Source organism: Anneissia japonica, unplaced genomic scaffold (assembly GCF_011630105.1).
Source record: "Anneissia japonica isolate Jap-2015-1 unplaced genomic scaffold, ASM1163010v1 scaffold9668_len1562885_cov226, whole genome shotgun sequence".
Lineage (NCBI taxonomy): Eukaryota > Metazoa > Echinodermata > Crinoidea > Comatulida > Comatulidae > Anneissia > Anneissia japonica.
Genome location: NW_022711326.1, coordinates 229,475 through 243,444, shown reverse-complemented (window position 1 = coordinate 243,444; position 13,970 = coordinate 229,475). Strand labels below are relative to the sequence as shown.

Genomic DNA, 13,970 nt, shown 5'->3' with positions numbered 1-13,970 from the left:
CCTAAATACTGAACCATTTTCTCTGGTGATTTCAAGTGAAAACATCAAACCTCCCCCCCCCCCCCAGAAAATAGTATTTTACATATTGATATTAGTCAGTTATTTGATCAAAAAACCACAGAAAAAAAGTAGAACTTGTCGCTTCTTTAATATCAAACTCCCTTTAAAAATAGTAGCATCAAGAGACCACACTGTGATGGGGCTACAAAAAGAAAAGTGAGAGGCTTTTAACATTTGGTTTGAACTATGTGATAACTGGTAGGGAATAAGAATGAAATCCTATTCAAGTCAGTAGTGGAAGCTTTTATGCAATGCAGGAGTCCCAAGTTGGTTTAAAGAGCTATCTTATTGTAGCCATGGTTGGCTAACTTCATGGTGATAATATTGTAGTAAAAACATGCACAAGTTTCCTGGCGATACCTGTTTGCTCACACAAATGCAAAAGACCGCAAAAATTTCCTGGGGACTCAAAGAATAATTCCTTCCCTGCTTATCAGTAATTGTCATCGGAAGCAGGGTTGGGTTGTGGCAAGAAAATTTAGTTTGGCATCTCCCCTTCCCTTCCCTCTTCTGGCCTCGCCATGCTTTACCTTCCCATGTCTAGCATAGTTATATAAATTATAATGTATTTAATAATTTACCACACCGTTCTGCAGCCTATGGGTCGCGACCCAATGTTTGGGTCGCGAAAGAGATTTGATGGGTCGCATAATCTATTCAGATAGTGAAAACTTTACAATTTAAGTGTGACTTATGCGTGCGTTATCACAGTTTCATAATAAAAATATACTATCAAAATATGTGTACTTCAGGTATGATAACTTTAATGTGTTAGTTTTTATTCATTTCAATGTGTTAGGCTTTCAGCTGCAAATTATGAGAAAACGTTTTTTAATTTAATGTGTATGTCTTCGCATAACCCATAAATCTGCAGCACTAGGAATTTATAATAAAATGACTGTAGATCATTAATTTTTCAAAATATGATAACTTGCATGGTTTTGTTAAAATAAATGAGTAATTCAAAGTTATATTTTCATTTTTATGGGTTGTACATAGTGACTTCTGGGTGATAATATCTTTTAATCAATTCACAAAATAATCAAGTGGGTGGTTCTTCCCGCTATCCCTCTGGTGTATAAAATGACGGACGTGATTTATTGACTTTTGGTTTGATGGGTTGCGCCTGAGTGCTTGACATAATTTGGGTCGTGCCCTAAAAAGGATACAGAACAGGGATTTACCAAACTGAATAGAAAATTAATATTATATTTACTGTAGTTCTGTATCATTTTTGCTGTTTTGAATCTATGTTGATTATGAGCCCTTTTGAGATGTGATGTGCAAATGCAGTGCCTTCTCAATGTATGCAGACTTCAGCTAGAAGTCTAGCTCCCTATAGGTTTATCCTCTTTTATTATACAAACTTACCAGTGCTCAAGATGCCATGTATTTGTCCCAAGCCATTACCAAATTATGGTGATGCTAACAGAGGTTTTTATCTCAATTGTTTTTATTTATTGTCATTTAGATCTTTTTTGTGTTATACTAAAATATTGTACTTTTATGTTTCCTTCAAAAATTGTGGACAGTTTAATCTATATATAATTGTTTCATTTTGATAAATTAAGTCTTGCATTTTAGCCTTGGTTTTACTTTAAAAACAGCTGTAGAAACTTTTTTTGAGCTTCACAATTGAGCTTTATGTGCATGTGTGTGACACCATTACGTTCATAAGTTGCTATGCATGCATGGTTGCTATTGGGCAATTGTTCTTCAAAAGTGAATACAGTTTTTCCTTAAGTCAGTGTTATACGAATGGTCATAATTGACTAGCTAAGACTACCTGTTGAAAACTGTTTTATACCACAATATGCAAATCTTAATTACAGTGAAATTTACTTCTAATAGAAGTCCAACCACTACTAAGTGTATCATATCACTCGCATATTTCATGTTGATGACATTTTGTAATTTGGAATAAACATTTGGTTGTGGTTCTCAATGTATTTTCTTCTTGTTCTATTTAACAATTTGTAAGTTCACTTCAGGTCTGCAAACACATAAATAACACAGTAAAAATCTTTATTGTTTTTAAAATTGTATTTATTTCCAAGTATTTGAGACCAATGGCTATACATATACATGGAGATTCCTCTCATCTTTAAACTGTGTCATCACACATATTGCTGTATGGGTTTTAACACTTACCATACTTTGCCATTTACCAAGTCTAAAAGTAATACATACAGTACTGTATCTGTAAAAGGAGGACCAAAAATAGCTAACTAATGTAATGGATGGAGCTTTGCTCATTTGCTCACTTTTCCAAGTACCGTACTCGCGCGAATAAGCGCCCGGGCGCTTAAAATATTTTTGCACTTTCTGAGGGGTGCTTATGAAAACAGAGTGGAAATTGAGGGGACGCTTATGGAAATAGATGAAAATCGAGGGATTCTTATGGGAAATTATTTTAATAATTAAAAATTCAAGAGGCACTTTTTGAATGAAAAAAAAATTTTGGTTAGGAAAAGATAATCGTTCAGAGAACATGGTTCATAACAAGAATGCGTGAATATTTACATAACAGCAAAATAGCAGATGCAATTAGTGGTGGGTAGTGGTTAGCTTGTTGGCCATCGGCCGATTGGGATGACAGGATCATTGTATTTTTCTTGAAAACTCAGATGAGAATGTGCTTAAGGTTGAAAAAATAAAAAGAGGGGTAGGACTTGACATAGACAAATATGTAAAAAGCTTAAAGTTGGAAATATACTGTCTGTCAAGGGATCGGAGCTCTCATCTGTCCAGAGATTGGAGCTCTCATCTGTCCAAGAGAAATATCCTTATTTTGATATTGACTGAATAATGTGTTTCCACCCTACAGCTCAAATCATGCCAACAACCACAGTCCAAGGATTGATTGGATTATTGACAAAATCTTATGAGGGGGCACTTATTCAAACGGGGCGCTTATTCACGCGAGTACGGTACTGTACAGTACATGCTGATGTACTTAATAAAGGCTTACACTAGAAGAATGTTATAATGAAAGACCGATAAATAATACAAACTTTATTGTCAATTATCATGGTAAATATGAACGTAAATATTAAACTTTATTTAAAAATGACACTGCCACAATAGTGGCACTCGTATGTAACAGTGATATCGTAATGAGATATCTTTGATTTCAAATTTGAATTCAATTTTCTTTTTCCTCACTTCAAAAACTTACAAGCCTGGTTCTCACGAGAGCCCCAGTATCCGGATCGGGAGCTAACTGTTAGCACCTGCGTGAGAACACGCCCGATCGGTTAGCGCTAACCATTAGCAGTATCTGGATACCGCTAACAGTTAGCAAGCGCTATCGGTTAGCAAGTTGGGCGTGTTTCTATCATTAACCAATCACACGTACGCGTTTACAATTTCCAGTTTCTTATTGGCCAGTGATTCAATCATCATATTTTTGGCATCCGGATCGGGATTTTCTCAGATGGACGCACGGCAGCTAACGGTTAGCTGGATCCGAATCCTGCTAAACATTTGCAGCCGTGTAAGAACATAGCCAGAGTGGGCTGACTTCCCCCACCCCTTGAATCTGCCCCTGACACGATATATTGCAGGAGCAAGTATACATCATCACTTTCTTGTTCTACTGATTCATCACTTAAATGAATCTACTTTACTCCTTCCTTTGATATTTGATTTTCTTCAGTCAATTTGCTTCATTCTCCACTACTTGTAGATTTATCTCCTTTATCATTTTTAACACCAACAAAACTAAACAAGAAAAATGAAATATGATATTTATTAGTTGCATACAGTACAGTAATAATGGTACAGTATATGTACATTATATTTTGTACTTTTAATTTTGGACCTTGTTTAAATGATATCTAATACAGTAAATAATATAACTTGTACTGTACCAAGGTGATAGGAGCTGAGAAACTGGGACTGACGGTGGTGAAATAAGCACTTGATTGGCTGTGACAGGATGAGCAGTTGGTATTTGAGGGCAGCACAGTTGAAATGAGAGCGAAGTTCCATTAATTTCAACATTCAGGTTTGTCAGAAAGTCATCTACTGCTGTCTTGGCTTTTTAGTTTGTACAGAGAAAACAACATAGGTTTAGTATAATTGTAAGGTAGAGTTGAATAAGAAAAATTATTCAAATTTAAAAACTTGGTATACCAATTTTAATTTGTGGTCTGTAATTTTTTTTATTCAAGAGCTAGATTGAATGTTTAGCCTACTTTTTTAAAATACACCTAGTACCTTGTTAAATTTCTTGATAATGGTAGTCTTCATGAATATTCATGATAGATCAGGGGCAGATTTAGGGGGGGGCCGGCCCGGCCCCGGCCCCCCCTTTTGGGAGGTAAAAAAAAGAAAAAAAAAAGATAAAAAAAGAGAGAAAAATAAAAAACTGATAGCCCAGAATGCCTCAAATGTTATGTTCGTGCGTCTAGAACACAAAAATTTCGCGGGGGCATGCCCCAGACCCCTACGACAGTGTTGTCTCAATCGGCCCAACTTTCGGCCCCCCCTTTTGGACATTTCTGGATCCGCCCCTGTAGATAATGTCAATGATTAACATGATTTAACTGCAAGTCATTTTATCAGTGTCAAATACAGTTGGCATTCCACAAAAAGAGGATATAATAATATAATTTTATTGACAGAGTATTACAGTATGACAATTAATTTTAATTTCTTGTCATTAAAATTGTTATATACTTGTTAAACTTCTAATATTCTTGTATATTGTACCTTTTGCAGCTTCTCGTCTTTCCTCATGTTCCTCAGCATGTCTTTTTTGGTTGGTTTTCTTCTGGCTATTATCACTGAGCCCTAAAAGTGTCTCTATGGTTACACCTTGTTGCACTGCTAACTTCCAATCAGATAGTGTCTCTATGCTTCCATGTTCCTACAAAGTGATGTAGCCAATAAAATAATCGTGTGAATGGTGTAAATGTATTTATTTATCGAACTACGAATATGAAATTATTCGCACAATATACCATGCGAATACCTGTAGTCTCTTCCAGTATTTACTGTGATGATTTTTATTTGCATACACTGTATAGGCCTAGTCTCTAGTTGTAATAATTTATTGATACAGTACTTGTTATTACTGATAGAGAATGATGAAATATACAAAACTTCATATCTCTGCTTACATGAATACAATATGATATATGCCCTAGTAAAATTATACCTCCATGCAGATTTTTTATTGGGCCATAGCATAGGTACTAAATCATCCAAACGAATGCTGGTCACTTCGGCCCAGCCGACACTTCGGACAAAACTAACATGGCCCAGATGACAAATGTAAACCCAAATTATACGTACAGAACTACCTACATGAATAGCAATCGCGATTACACATTATGACAATTTAATTCAATTGAAGTTGAATATTGAATACAATTACTAAATAAAAATTCACTTTAGTAATGATAATAATAAAATATTATTAAACATTTTATTTTTATTATTTTAGTATTATTATTGTAATTAATATTATTCTTAGGCCTAATATTATTTTTTCATTACCATATTACTATTCTTATATATTTTTATATTATCCAAATTATTACTATGGTAGGCCCATAATTATATTTTAGTAGAATCTTAACATACCTTTATAAAATACCGTAATGGGAATCATATAAAGCAAAATAACATACATGGATATTACGGATTTATTCAGGTACATTTACAGTAAGTCAAAACTGGCTACATCGAATGTCTTTTGTTTTCAATAAATCTAGCACTTTGGAACTGTTATTTCTGGTATATTTTTTGGTAAACTGTTTAATTTTAGATTGTCATCTGGGCCGAGTTGGTTTTGGGCCGAAATGACCTCCTACCAGGGGAGGATCCAGTAGAGGGAACGGGCGGGGGAACACGTTCCCGTGTGATTCGTGCCCCCCCCCCCACCTCTCCGGTTTTGCCACTAAATTTTAAAATTTCAAGGCAGCCTAGCCTAGGGCCTAGCTAGGCCTATAGGCTATATTGAAATCAGCGTTCTCACTTTTCTATTCTGAACATGTTGTGGGCCCGGCCCTTCCCCCCCCCCCCACCTTTTTGAAAAATTCTGGATCCTCCCCTGCCTACCATCCAAATCCAAACGATGAGCCCGATACGCACTCTCTGGCTTGCCTAATATAAACGGCCGGCCAAACACAAGGGCCCAGGCCTAGCCTAGACTTCTTGTGCAATCATTGCGGATCCATCGCTTGCAAACGTTAAAATGAAGTACTTCTGAGCTAATGTATTAAATAGGTACAGTATTCACCTCCATAGACTCAAAGCTTAGGTTTTTGTGGGATCCGGGGTGGAATGACAATTCCATTGGTCGGGCAAAACGCTTGAGTAGCACAGTGTTAGTGCGAGCAAGGTGCGCAGGCTCTTCTTCCCTCTACGCATGCGCTTGGTATTAGGTTCTGTAGATCGTGTTTTGCCGCGGACCGACCGTACCTATACCTTTTGAGATCTGAGGATGACGCTAAAGCCCCGGCGCACTTAGCGTTAATGTTAAACATTTTATCTCAAAATTGTATTCTTGTATGTTTAGTTTTAAGTCTGTTTATTTTGTTGAGATTGTCAATTTGAATGCACCAACCAGGGAGGGGTAATTTTTTTTAATTTTTACACCTCCCTCCTGCACCAACTTTGTGTATGCCACCGATCTTAAGGTGTTATTTTCCATATACATTGATTGATTGATTGATTGATTGATTGATGGGATGTTACAGAAACTTGTTGTTTAAACGCATCTCAACAAGGGTGACGCTGGCGTAGAGGGCGGCATGATATGTTGTGTTTCGGGCATTGCATAGTCAGATAAACATCGTTACATCTTTTTTATACCTCCATGGTTACATGAACACAACTTGAAAACAATAAAACAAAGTAGCGTATGTAATATTATTTACTGATTTAGTAGGTCATAGTGTATTTATTCAAATTTCTTTTAAAAAAATCAGCATAAAAGCTCATCATAGCAATTAAAAGTTGACATCAAAAAATAATTGTATTATAAATGATATAGAATAATATTAGCAAACGAATGCAGAAATCCCCCCCAGAAATTCTCTGAAAAGTTATTCTTCGACATAGGCCTTTACCAATATAAACCTGCCCCTTGGCAGTATACTGGCCTCGGCTGTTGGCAAGCTAGGCTTTACTACGTCGCCTGATGGAGATGAGCCAGGTGGTGCAGCATCCTGCAAAAGTAAATGTAAATGTACATAATAGGCCTAATAATAATAATAATAATAATAATAATAATAATAATAATAATAATAATAATAATAATAATAATAATAACAATAATGAAATAATAATAATAATATGTAATAATAATAATTATAATAATAATAATAATAATAATAATAATAATAATAATAATAATAATAATAACGTTATTTAATAAAGCGCAAACAATATCCATTTGAAATGTTCACAAACGCTGTACAGAATTTAAAAAATAGAAATTTACAAAAACAAATCAGTACTCAATATAGTAATATACATTAAAAGTTAAATAGAAAATCAGAACATTAAAAAGCATCACAATTTAACACATCAAAAACATACAGTAAAAAAATAACATACTAAAATTTTAAAAAGTTGATATTTAATAATAATATTAATTTAATAACGGTACTATTATTATTGTTACATTATAATTTTTAACATTTTTACTATTATTATTACATATTATTATTATTTTATTATTATTATTATTATTATTATTATTATTATTATTATTATTAGTATTATTATTGTTGTTGTTATTGTTGTTATTATTGATGTATTACCATCATCTTCATCATGTTATTATCATCATATTATTATAATCATTATCATTATCATCATCTTCATTTGAGCTTGAGAGCAGCTTAGCTTAGTCGGCTAATCTGGCGGTAGCCACTGTGTGCGCGCTGAACCGTGGAGATCTCTAAGTCCCCGGTTCAATTCCCATTGCTGCTCCTCATTGTGTTTCAGCTGGAAGGCTGAAATGCAAGTTACAATAGCGCACCGTCTTTCGGATGAGACGTTTAAGCTGTTGGTACCGTGTGCGTTATGGCCCATGTGCACCATGGGATTATTTGTGGGGGGTGGAAAAGTTAAAAAAAAAAAAATTGATCGCTCAAAATGCATCAGAGGTTGGAGTCTAGAAAAACAATTTTCGCGAGGGCATGCCCTTGACGCCCCCCCCCCCCGGGTTTTGTTTTCTCGCTTGGTCCCACTTTCGGCCTCTTTCGCCCTCCCCCTTCGGACATCTCTGGATCCGCCCCTGCAAGTTAAAGGACGTTGTACACTATTCGGAAAATGGGATTGTCACCCGGTGTACTGCTCAATCACCACCAGAAGGGCCTCACTGGAAATAAGTTACTTCAGACTTTCGTGGGTTATCCTTGGTGTTTGCAAAGAATAAATCCGATCCAATCAAATCATCCATTAAAAACAATTATTATTTAACTTATTATTTATTTATCTATAAATACCTACCGGAACGTTGTCTGTTTGATTGGTAGGGTTCGTCATTTTAATGGTTTGGCTAATTGTAGATAGTCTTCCATCACTCGGAACTTTTAGAGAGACAGAGCTTTCGGACTCGGTCAGCTGTAGATACAGATTATATTAGCATCATAGAATTATGTTTTATTTAATAATATTATTAGCTTGTTGATATAGTTACGTTCCCAGAAAACACAAAACGTTCTTATAACGTTCGCGGACGTTGTGGTTAGGTATGTCACAAAATAGCATTCACACAACGTTGTAACAACTTTCAAACGTTGTGACCTTGTGAAATTAGGTTATACGTTTATATTATGGTTCTACAAAAAAACGCTTGTAACGTTATTATAACGTTCTTATGGCGTACCAATTGTTAGATGGCTGACAATGAAGTCATTTGAAAACGCAGGCGTGTATCCATGATTTTTTCTGGGTGGATCGTGATCATAATTTTTTGGACATTTTCACAATGAAATAACAGCAAGATATGATTAAAATGAAGATTAAAATTGTAGGAATTGAGATAGATTACGTCACGCAATTGGCAAGGTATTTGGACTCATTGCTGGTACCTCATCAATGCTTTTTTATTCATGTCATTGTGAAAAGGCCCTAGAAAAAATGTCTGGAAAAAATGTGGACCTTTCAAAATTTTGTGGGGGGGGTGTCGTACGACCTTCCCGACCCCCCTCCCCTCAGCATACACCCATGAAACGTGACGTGGCGAATCATCAATTTGATGCTAGTTCCGTGCCGTGCGCCATTGTGTCGGCACGGCGCATTCCTTTCCTTAAGCCTTAAAGCATTAATGCCGTTGTGTCGACAGTGATGCGTCACATTGGATGCTTCAAATGGGCTTACGGAAAAAAAGAATGGTGTCGGCACTGCATCAGCCGTAGCTTTTAATATTGGTTTTAGTGTTGTGACTTACAGACACAAGAAATTTACAGAAACAAGAAATTATTTCAGCCCTACTCACGTATTTGGCTTTAGTGGCACTGAAAAGAGATGAAAAGTCTGATGGCGGTGGTGATGGGTTTTCTTCATCGTAATTATCAACATCATTTATAACACCAACCTGTTTTATGAAATGAAAGGTATTTTGAAAAACAATAGGGACGATATTTGAACCATTCATCAGGCTTAATTAATATGAATTCTGCATTAACAAATATTGAAAGAGATGAGTGATCTCTTACCGTGTTCGTCTTCAGGTGGAATGGAAAGTAACGGTTGTTGGCAGCAGGTCGAGTCAAGAGCAGGAACACCATGTGGCCATTGAAGATAGTGAACAATTCCATACCATTCACAATCTTAGCTCTGCAGGGATAAAGAATCAGAATACCCGTATATTAAAAAGGTTCTTTAATATGTCAACCTCTTTGATCTCTCAAGAATCTTGCGTATGAAAGAGCATATCTCACCTCTGCCATTTCGCAATGAATCCAGTGGACATCCAGATGGTGATGGGAGTAGCAAGGAACCAAGTTGTGAAGATGATGATGAATAGAATGTAGAACATAGCCTTACTATGATTGTGTTTGATGGTGAAGAAACACGCGTAGTACATCCAAAACAATCCTGAAATAAGTTACCGTATTGTAAATGACGGTTTTTACTTTAAAATCTCTGTTGATCAAATCTTTCAGAAATGCTATAACTTACGCCGAACAGCAGCCGGGCGGAGGCATGCAAACGCAATACGACGCGTTTTCAACGACAATTCGCTAACCAACTGTACTCTGACAATCAGCAGACGGGCGTCGTTTTTAATGCTCACGGATTGGCAATTTGTGCTCCGCTAACTTACCAATGACATGCATGATGACAATTCCAAGTCCGGCAAATGAGTCGTATTTGTTGACAACATCTCGTGGGTCGTACAGTACTTCTTGCAGGGCGTAAAGTCCAAAGTAGATGAAGAAGTAGCAGCATGTGAAAACGCCGATCTTAATGCTGGTAACTGACCTCAGACGGGCACTTCAACAACAAAATAATATTTAGATATTACAACACATTACATTAAACGGAATGAAAATTAAATTTCTCGCTTATAACACTTCATTCAAATTGGCTGGTAGTTAATAACGTTAAATGTCAGTATATTAGTGAAAATGACTAGTTTCATCAGTCTCATTGGAAGTTTTGACCCCTTAAATGACTTTAAAATAATGACAGACGGTACATTTTTTTAATTATGAGAAAATACAATTAGTGTGCAGTTTAAATGTTAAATGAAAGAGATAAAAGTACTGTACTTGCTAATGAAAATTTACAATTGTAGCTTATTTCTATAGTAAATTGTGCTCGCCTATAAGCTAAATGATTAATAACTCACCGAGTGACAGTGTATCCCTTAGCAACCAAGATGAGTAACAGTACAAAGAGGAGAGTCGACGTGGATGAAATCATTTCGCCTGGGTAAGAATTAAACACAAAATGTAGGAAAGTGACAATTTAGATAGTAGGCAAACATATACGGTATAATCATTGCTTGACAGATATAGACCTAATTAGATAATGCTTACCAAGTTTTCGTAGACGTTCGACACCAGTGCCATCGTACGCAAACATTCCATAAGCAATAGTCTGGAAAAGGAGGCTAATAGTCTGTAGGTAACATGAGTAACTGAAGAGCCGATAGGTGACGTTCAGCATTCGCTGCTCAATCATCAAGTCTAAAAATAAATTAGAAGTTTAATGTACAATATAACTAATAAACATGTATGAAAGAGAAATTCACTTGTTCTTAGCCATACAAATTACTTCAACTCACTTCTGAATTTTAGAAGGCATCCACAGATCATAAGGTAAATTCCGAGAAATACTATGTCCGTTTGAAGAATATCTATTATACATGTAAAGAAATATCATTTAGAATTGATAATATATAAATTAGATTGCTGTTTATTTTATAATTATTAAGATATATATTTATTTTGTGAATGTAATCCTTTCAACTATAAAATAAATAATAATTTATTAATTTACTGTACTTTAAGTTGAAAATGAGAAAACCTTTAAGGTAGAATGAAAAAAGTAGAACCCTGGCGTGTGTGCAAGAAGGGACCAAGGATAGTGATGCCAATGGGAACCGAATGATTTAATATCGGTGCCCTGATTACAGAGGTTATTAATCAGCAGATTTAGCGTGAAGTGGGGTTATAAGACTTACATCGTTCATCAGCTGAGAAATGGTTGTCGAATGCCGTCTTGCCATTAGTCATATTGATATTATACTTGAAGTTGGTAATTCCATCGCCGCCGCAATGAGCAATGGCGATGTACCACCAGCGTTCATCGATGACGTCAAAGTCACGTGTTCCATGGCAGTAAAACTCCTATAAGTTAAAATTCATATTTTTTTTAAATTTATTTATGTCTGTTTATGGTGATGCTGTAACGATGTGCTAATTGACAACTACTGTACTAAACAATTCAATTTTAATTATCTGAATAAAATTTACAAATTCAACTATGGGTTATTGTTCAAGTTCAATAATTACAGTATACGACAGTATAATGATATAATAATATTATAATAATATTTATTTGGCATCAAAAAGACATGTTACAGTATTGCCAGGAAAGAGAATGGGCATAAACCCGAACAAGAAAAACTTGCACTCTTATCCAACATCTTAACTACAAATTAACAGCTCAAATTAAAAACATCAAAGTAACAACAATAATAATTCAACAACAACAACAACAAAATTACCTTTAACCAATGTTTAATAGCTTGTCTTAATTATTGTTGCTTTCGCCTACCTCTTGTCCTGTGTCACTATTGATACGGATCACACAGTTCTGTGAGGTACTCAGGGTCACTTTTCCGTTGTAATAGCTAGGAATTAAATCTTTCCGCTGAAAGCAATTCTATCAAGAAAAATAAAGTATAATTACAAAGGTGTACAGGAAGTATAATATTTACAAAGGTGTACAGGAACAAGTTCTCGAGAACAAGTTGTGATTCTGGTATATTGGGTTGTGAGCTTTAAAATTTCGAAGTTTTAAAAAGTATATTTGTTTAAAAGCATTATTGACATTAGATATGGTAATAATGTACCTACCAATTGATCCTCATGTTTTCTCATATAAGGCCATTGTCCGGGTTCGTCGTTGAAAATGAGCATTTGATAGCAACATTCGGTCTAAGGTATCAAGCGAAAGAATAATATTGATGAACATGATAATAATAATAATAATAATAATAACAATAACAATAACAATAACAATAACAATAACAATAATAATAATAATAATAATGAGCATTTATACATCGCTCTTATGCTGCAGTCTCCCAGCGCTCTAAGACCAACAATCTATTGAAACAAGTGAGTTTGTGAGAAGTGATGTTAATTGTGTGAAGGACTTAGGCTGACGGCGGATGTGATGGAAGCCGATTCCAGATCAATGGTGCCAGTTTGCAAAGAAACCTTTTGGATCCGATTTTAGGTGGGTTTTTGGAATGGATAACGTTAATGGGTCCATTTCGGAACGAAGTCTTGGACGAGACGGAACATGAGTTGATATAATACTTTATAAATATGTGTAAGAGCAGAGCCTTGAATACGTTTATAGATTATGGTTGATATTTTGTAGATGATACGTTGTTGTATTTGAAATCAGTGAAGTTGAGTAAAAAGAGGTGAGACATGATCATATTTTCTCAAATTATGAACTAGCTTAGCCGCTCTGTTCTGCAAAAGCTGAAGACGTTTGATATCTTTGTTTTGATTAAATCAATCACAACTAACAAATTAATGTATTTATTTATTAATTCGGAAAAGTGTACCTTCCAAATAAATCACTTACTTAAAAATGGCGTAGAGGGCTCTTTCTATACTATAGCAAAAATCTTCAAGCTCGATAAGGCAAGCAAATACAAGTATTTGACATTTACCTTATTGGCAATTAAAAAAAATATACTAAAATATTATACAAAACACAATCTATCTTACCGCCGGGTATGTGAATGTATACGTCATTTTTCCATATTCGTCGGGTTGGAAGACAAAGCGAGTCAAAAATACAAAGTCCTGAAAAATAATCGTAGACACTTCAATCATATTAATTTTTTCCGCCATATGAATGTTATTATTAACACCATCATCAATATTATTATTAGTATTATTATAATTTATCTATTTTTATTTTATTTTATTTCATTATTTTTGTTATTGTTATGCTAGTGTTGATATAAAACAATGTTGAACTTCATGGTCGAAAATGTTTCCTCGTGATGAGTACAAAATGTTTAATTTGTGTAATATTATACCATCAATTTTATCAATCATATTTCTAGCCTTTACAATGAAACGGAAAATAAAAATGAAAATATCTGGGCACATCATTAACAGGACGAGCAACATAATGATGGCCACATTGTCAGTCAAGACTCATGGATGTTTGACAACAGGAAA

At 35.0% G+C, this 13,970-nt stretch overlaps 2 protein-coding genes and 1 long non-coding RNA gene across 3 annotated transcripts in view; all 3 read right to left on the bottom strand.

Annotated features, from left to right (window-relative positions):
- The window catches only part of LOC117107380, a 14,640-nt gene extending 12,185 nt beyond the window's left edge, over positions 1-2,455 (bottom strand). The window contains exon 1 of the long non-coding RNA XR_004445224.1: positions 1,847-2,455. This is a non-coding gene — a long non-coding RNA (uncharacterized LOC117107380). The remainder of the gene's footprint in view (positions 1-1,846) is intronic.
- Positions 2,456-3,400: 945 nt separating this feature from the next.
- Positions 3,401-6,431, bottom strand: LOC117107378. Its single transcript, XM_033249039.1, has 4 exons — positions 6,311-6,431; positions 4,777-4,933; positions 3,933-4,101; positions 3,401-3,783 (listed from the first exon to the last, which is right to left on the bottom strand). Exons 1-4 carry the CDS (start codon positions 6,365-6,367, stop codon positions 3,729-3,731), a joined length of 438 nt encoding a protein of 145 aa, XP_033104930.1. The 5' UTR covers positions 6,368-6,431; the 3' UTR covers positions 3,401-3,728.
- Positions 6,432-7,118: 687 nt separating this feature from the next.
- Positions 7,119-12,749, bottom strand: LOC117107363 (transmembrane protein 145-like). Its single transcript, XM_033249020.1, has 11 exons — positions 12,618-12,749; positions 11,720-11,885; positions 11,321-11,392; positions 11,073-11,222; positions 10,883-10,961; positions 10,355-10,524; positions 9,969-10,125; positions 9,744-9,864; positions 9,524-9,622; positions 8,533-8,646; positions 7,119-7,241 (listed from the first exon to the last, which is right to left on the bottom strand). Exons 1-11 carry the CDS (start codon positions 12,678-12,680, stop codon positions 7,119-7,121), a joined length of 1,314 nt encoding a protein of 437 aa, XP_033104911.1. The 5' UTR covers positions 12,681-12,749.
- Between the last annotated feature and the right edge of the window lie 1,221 nt (positions 12,750-13,970).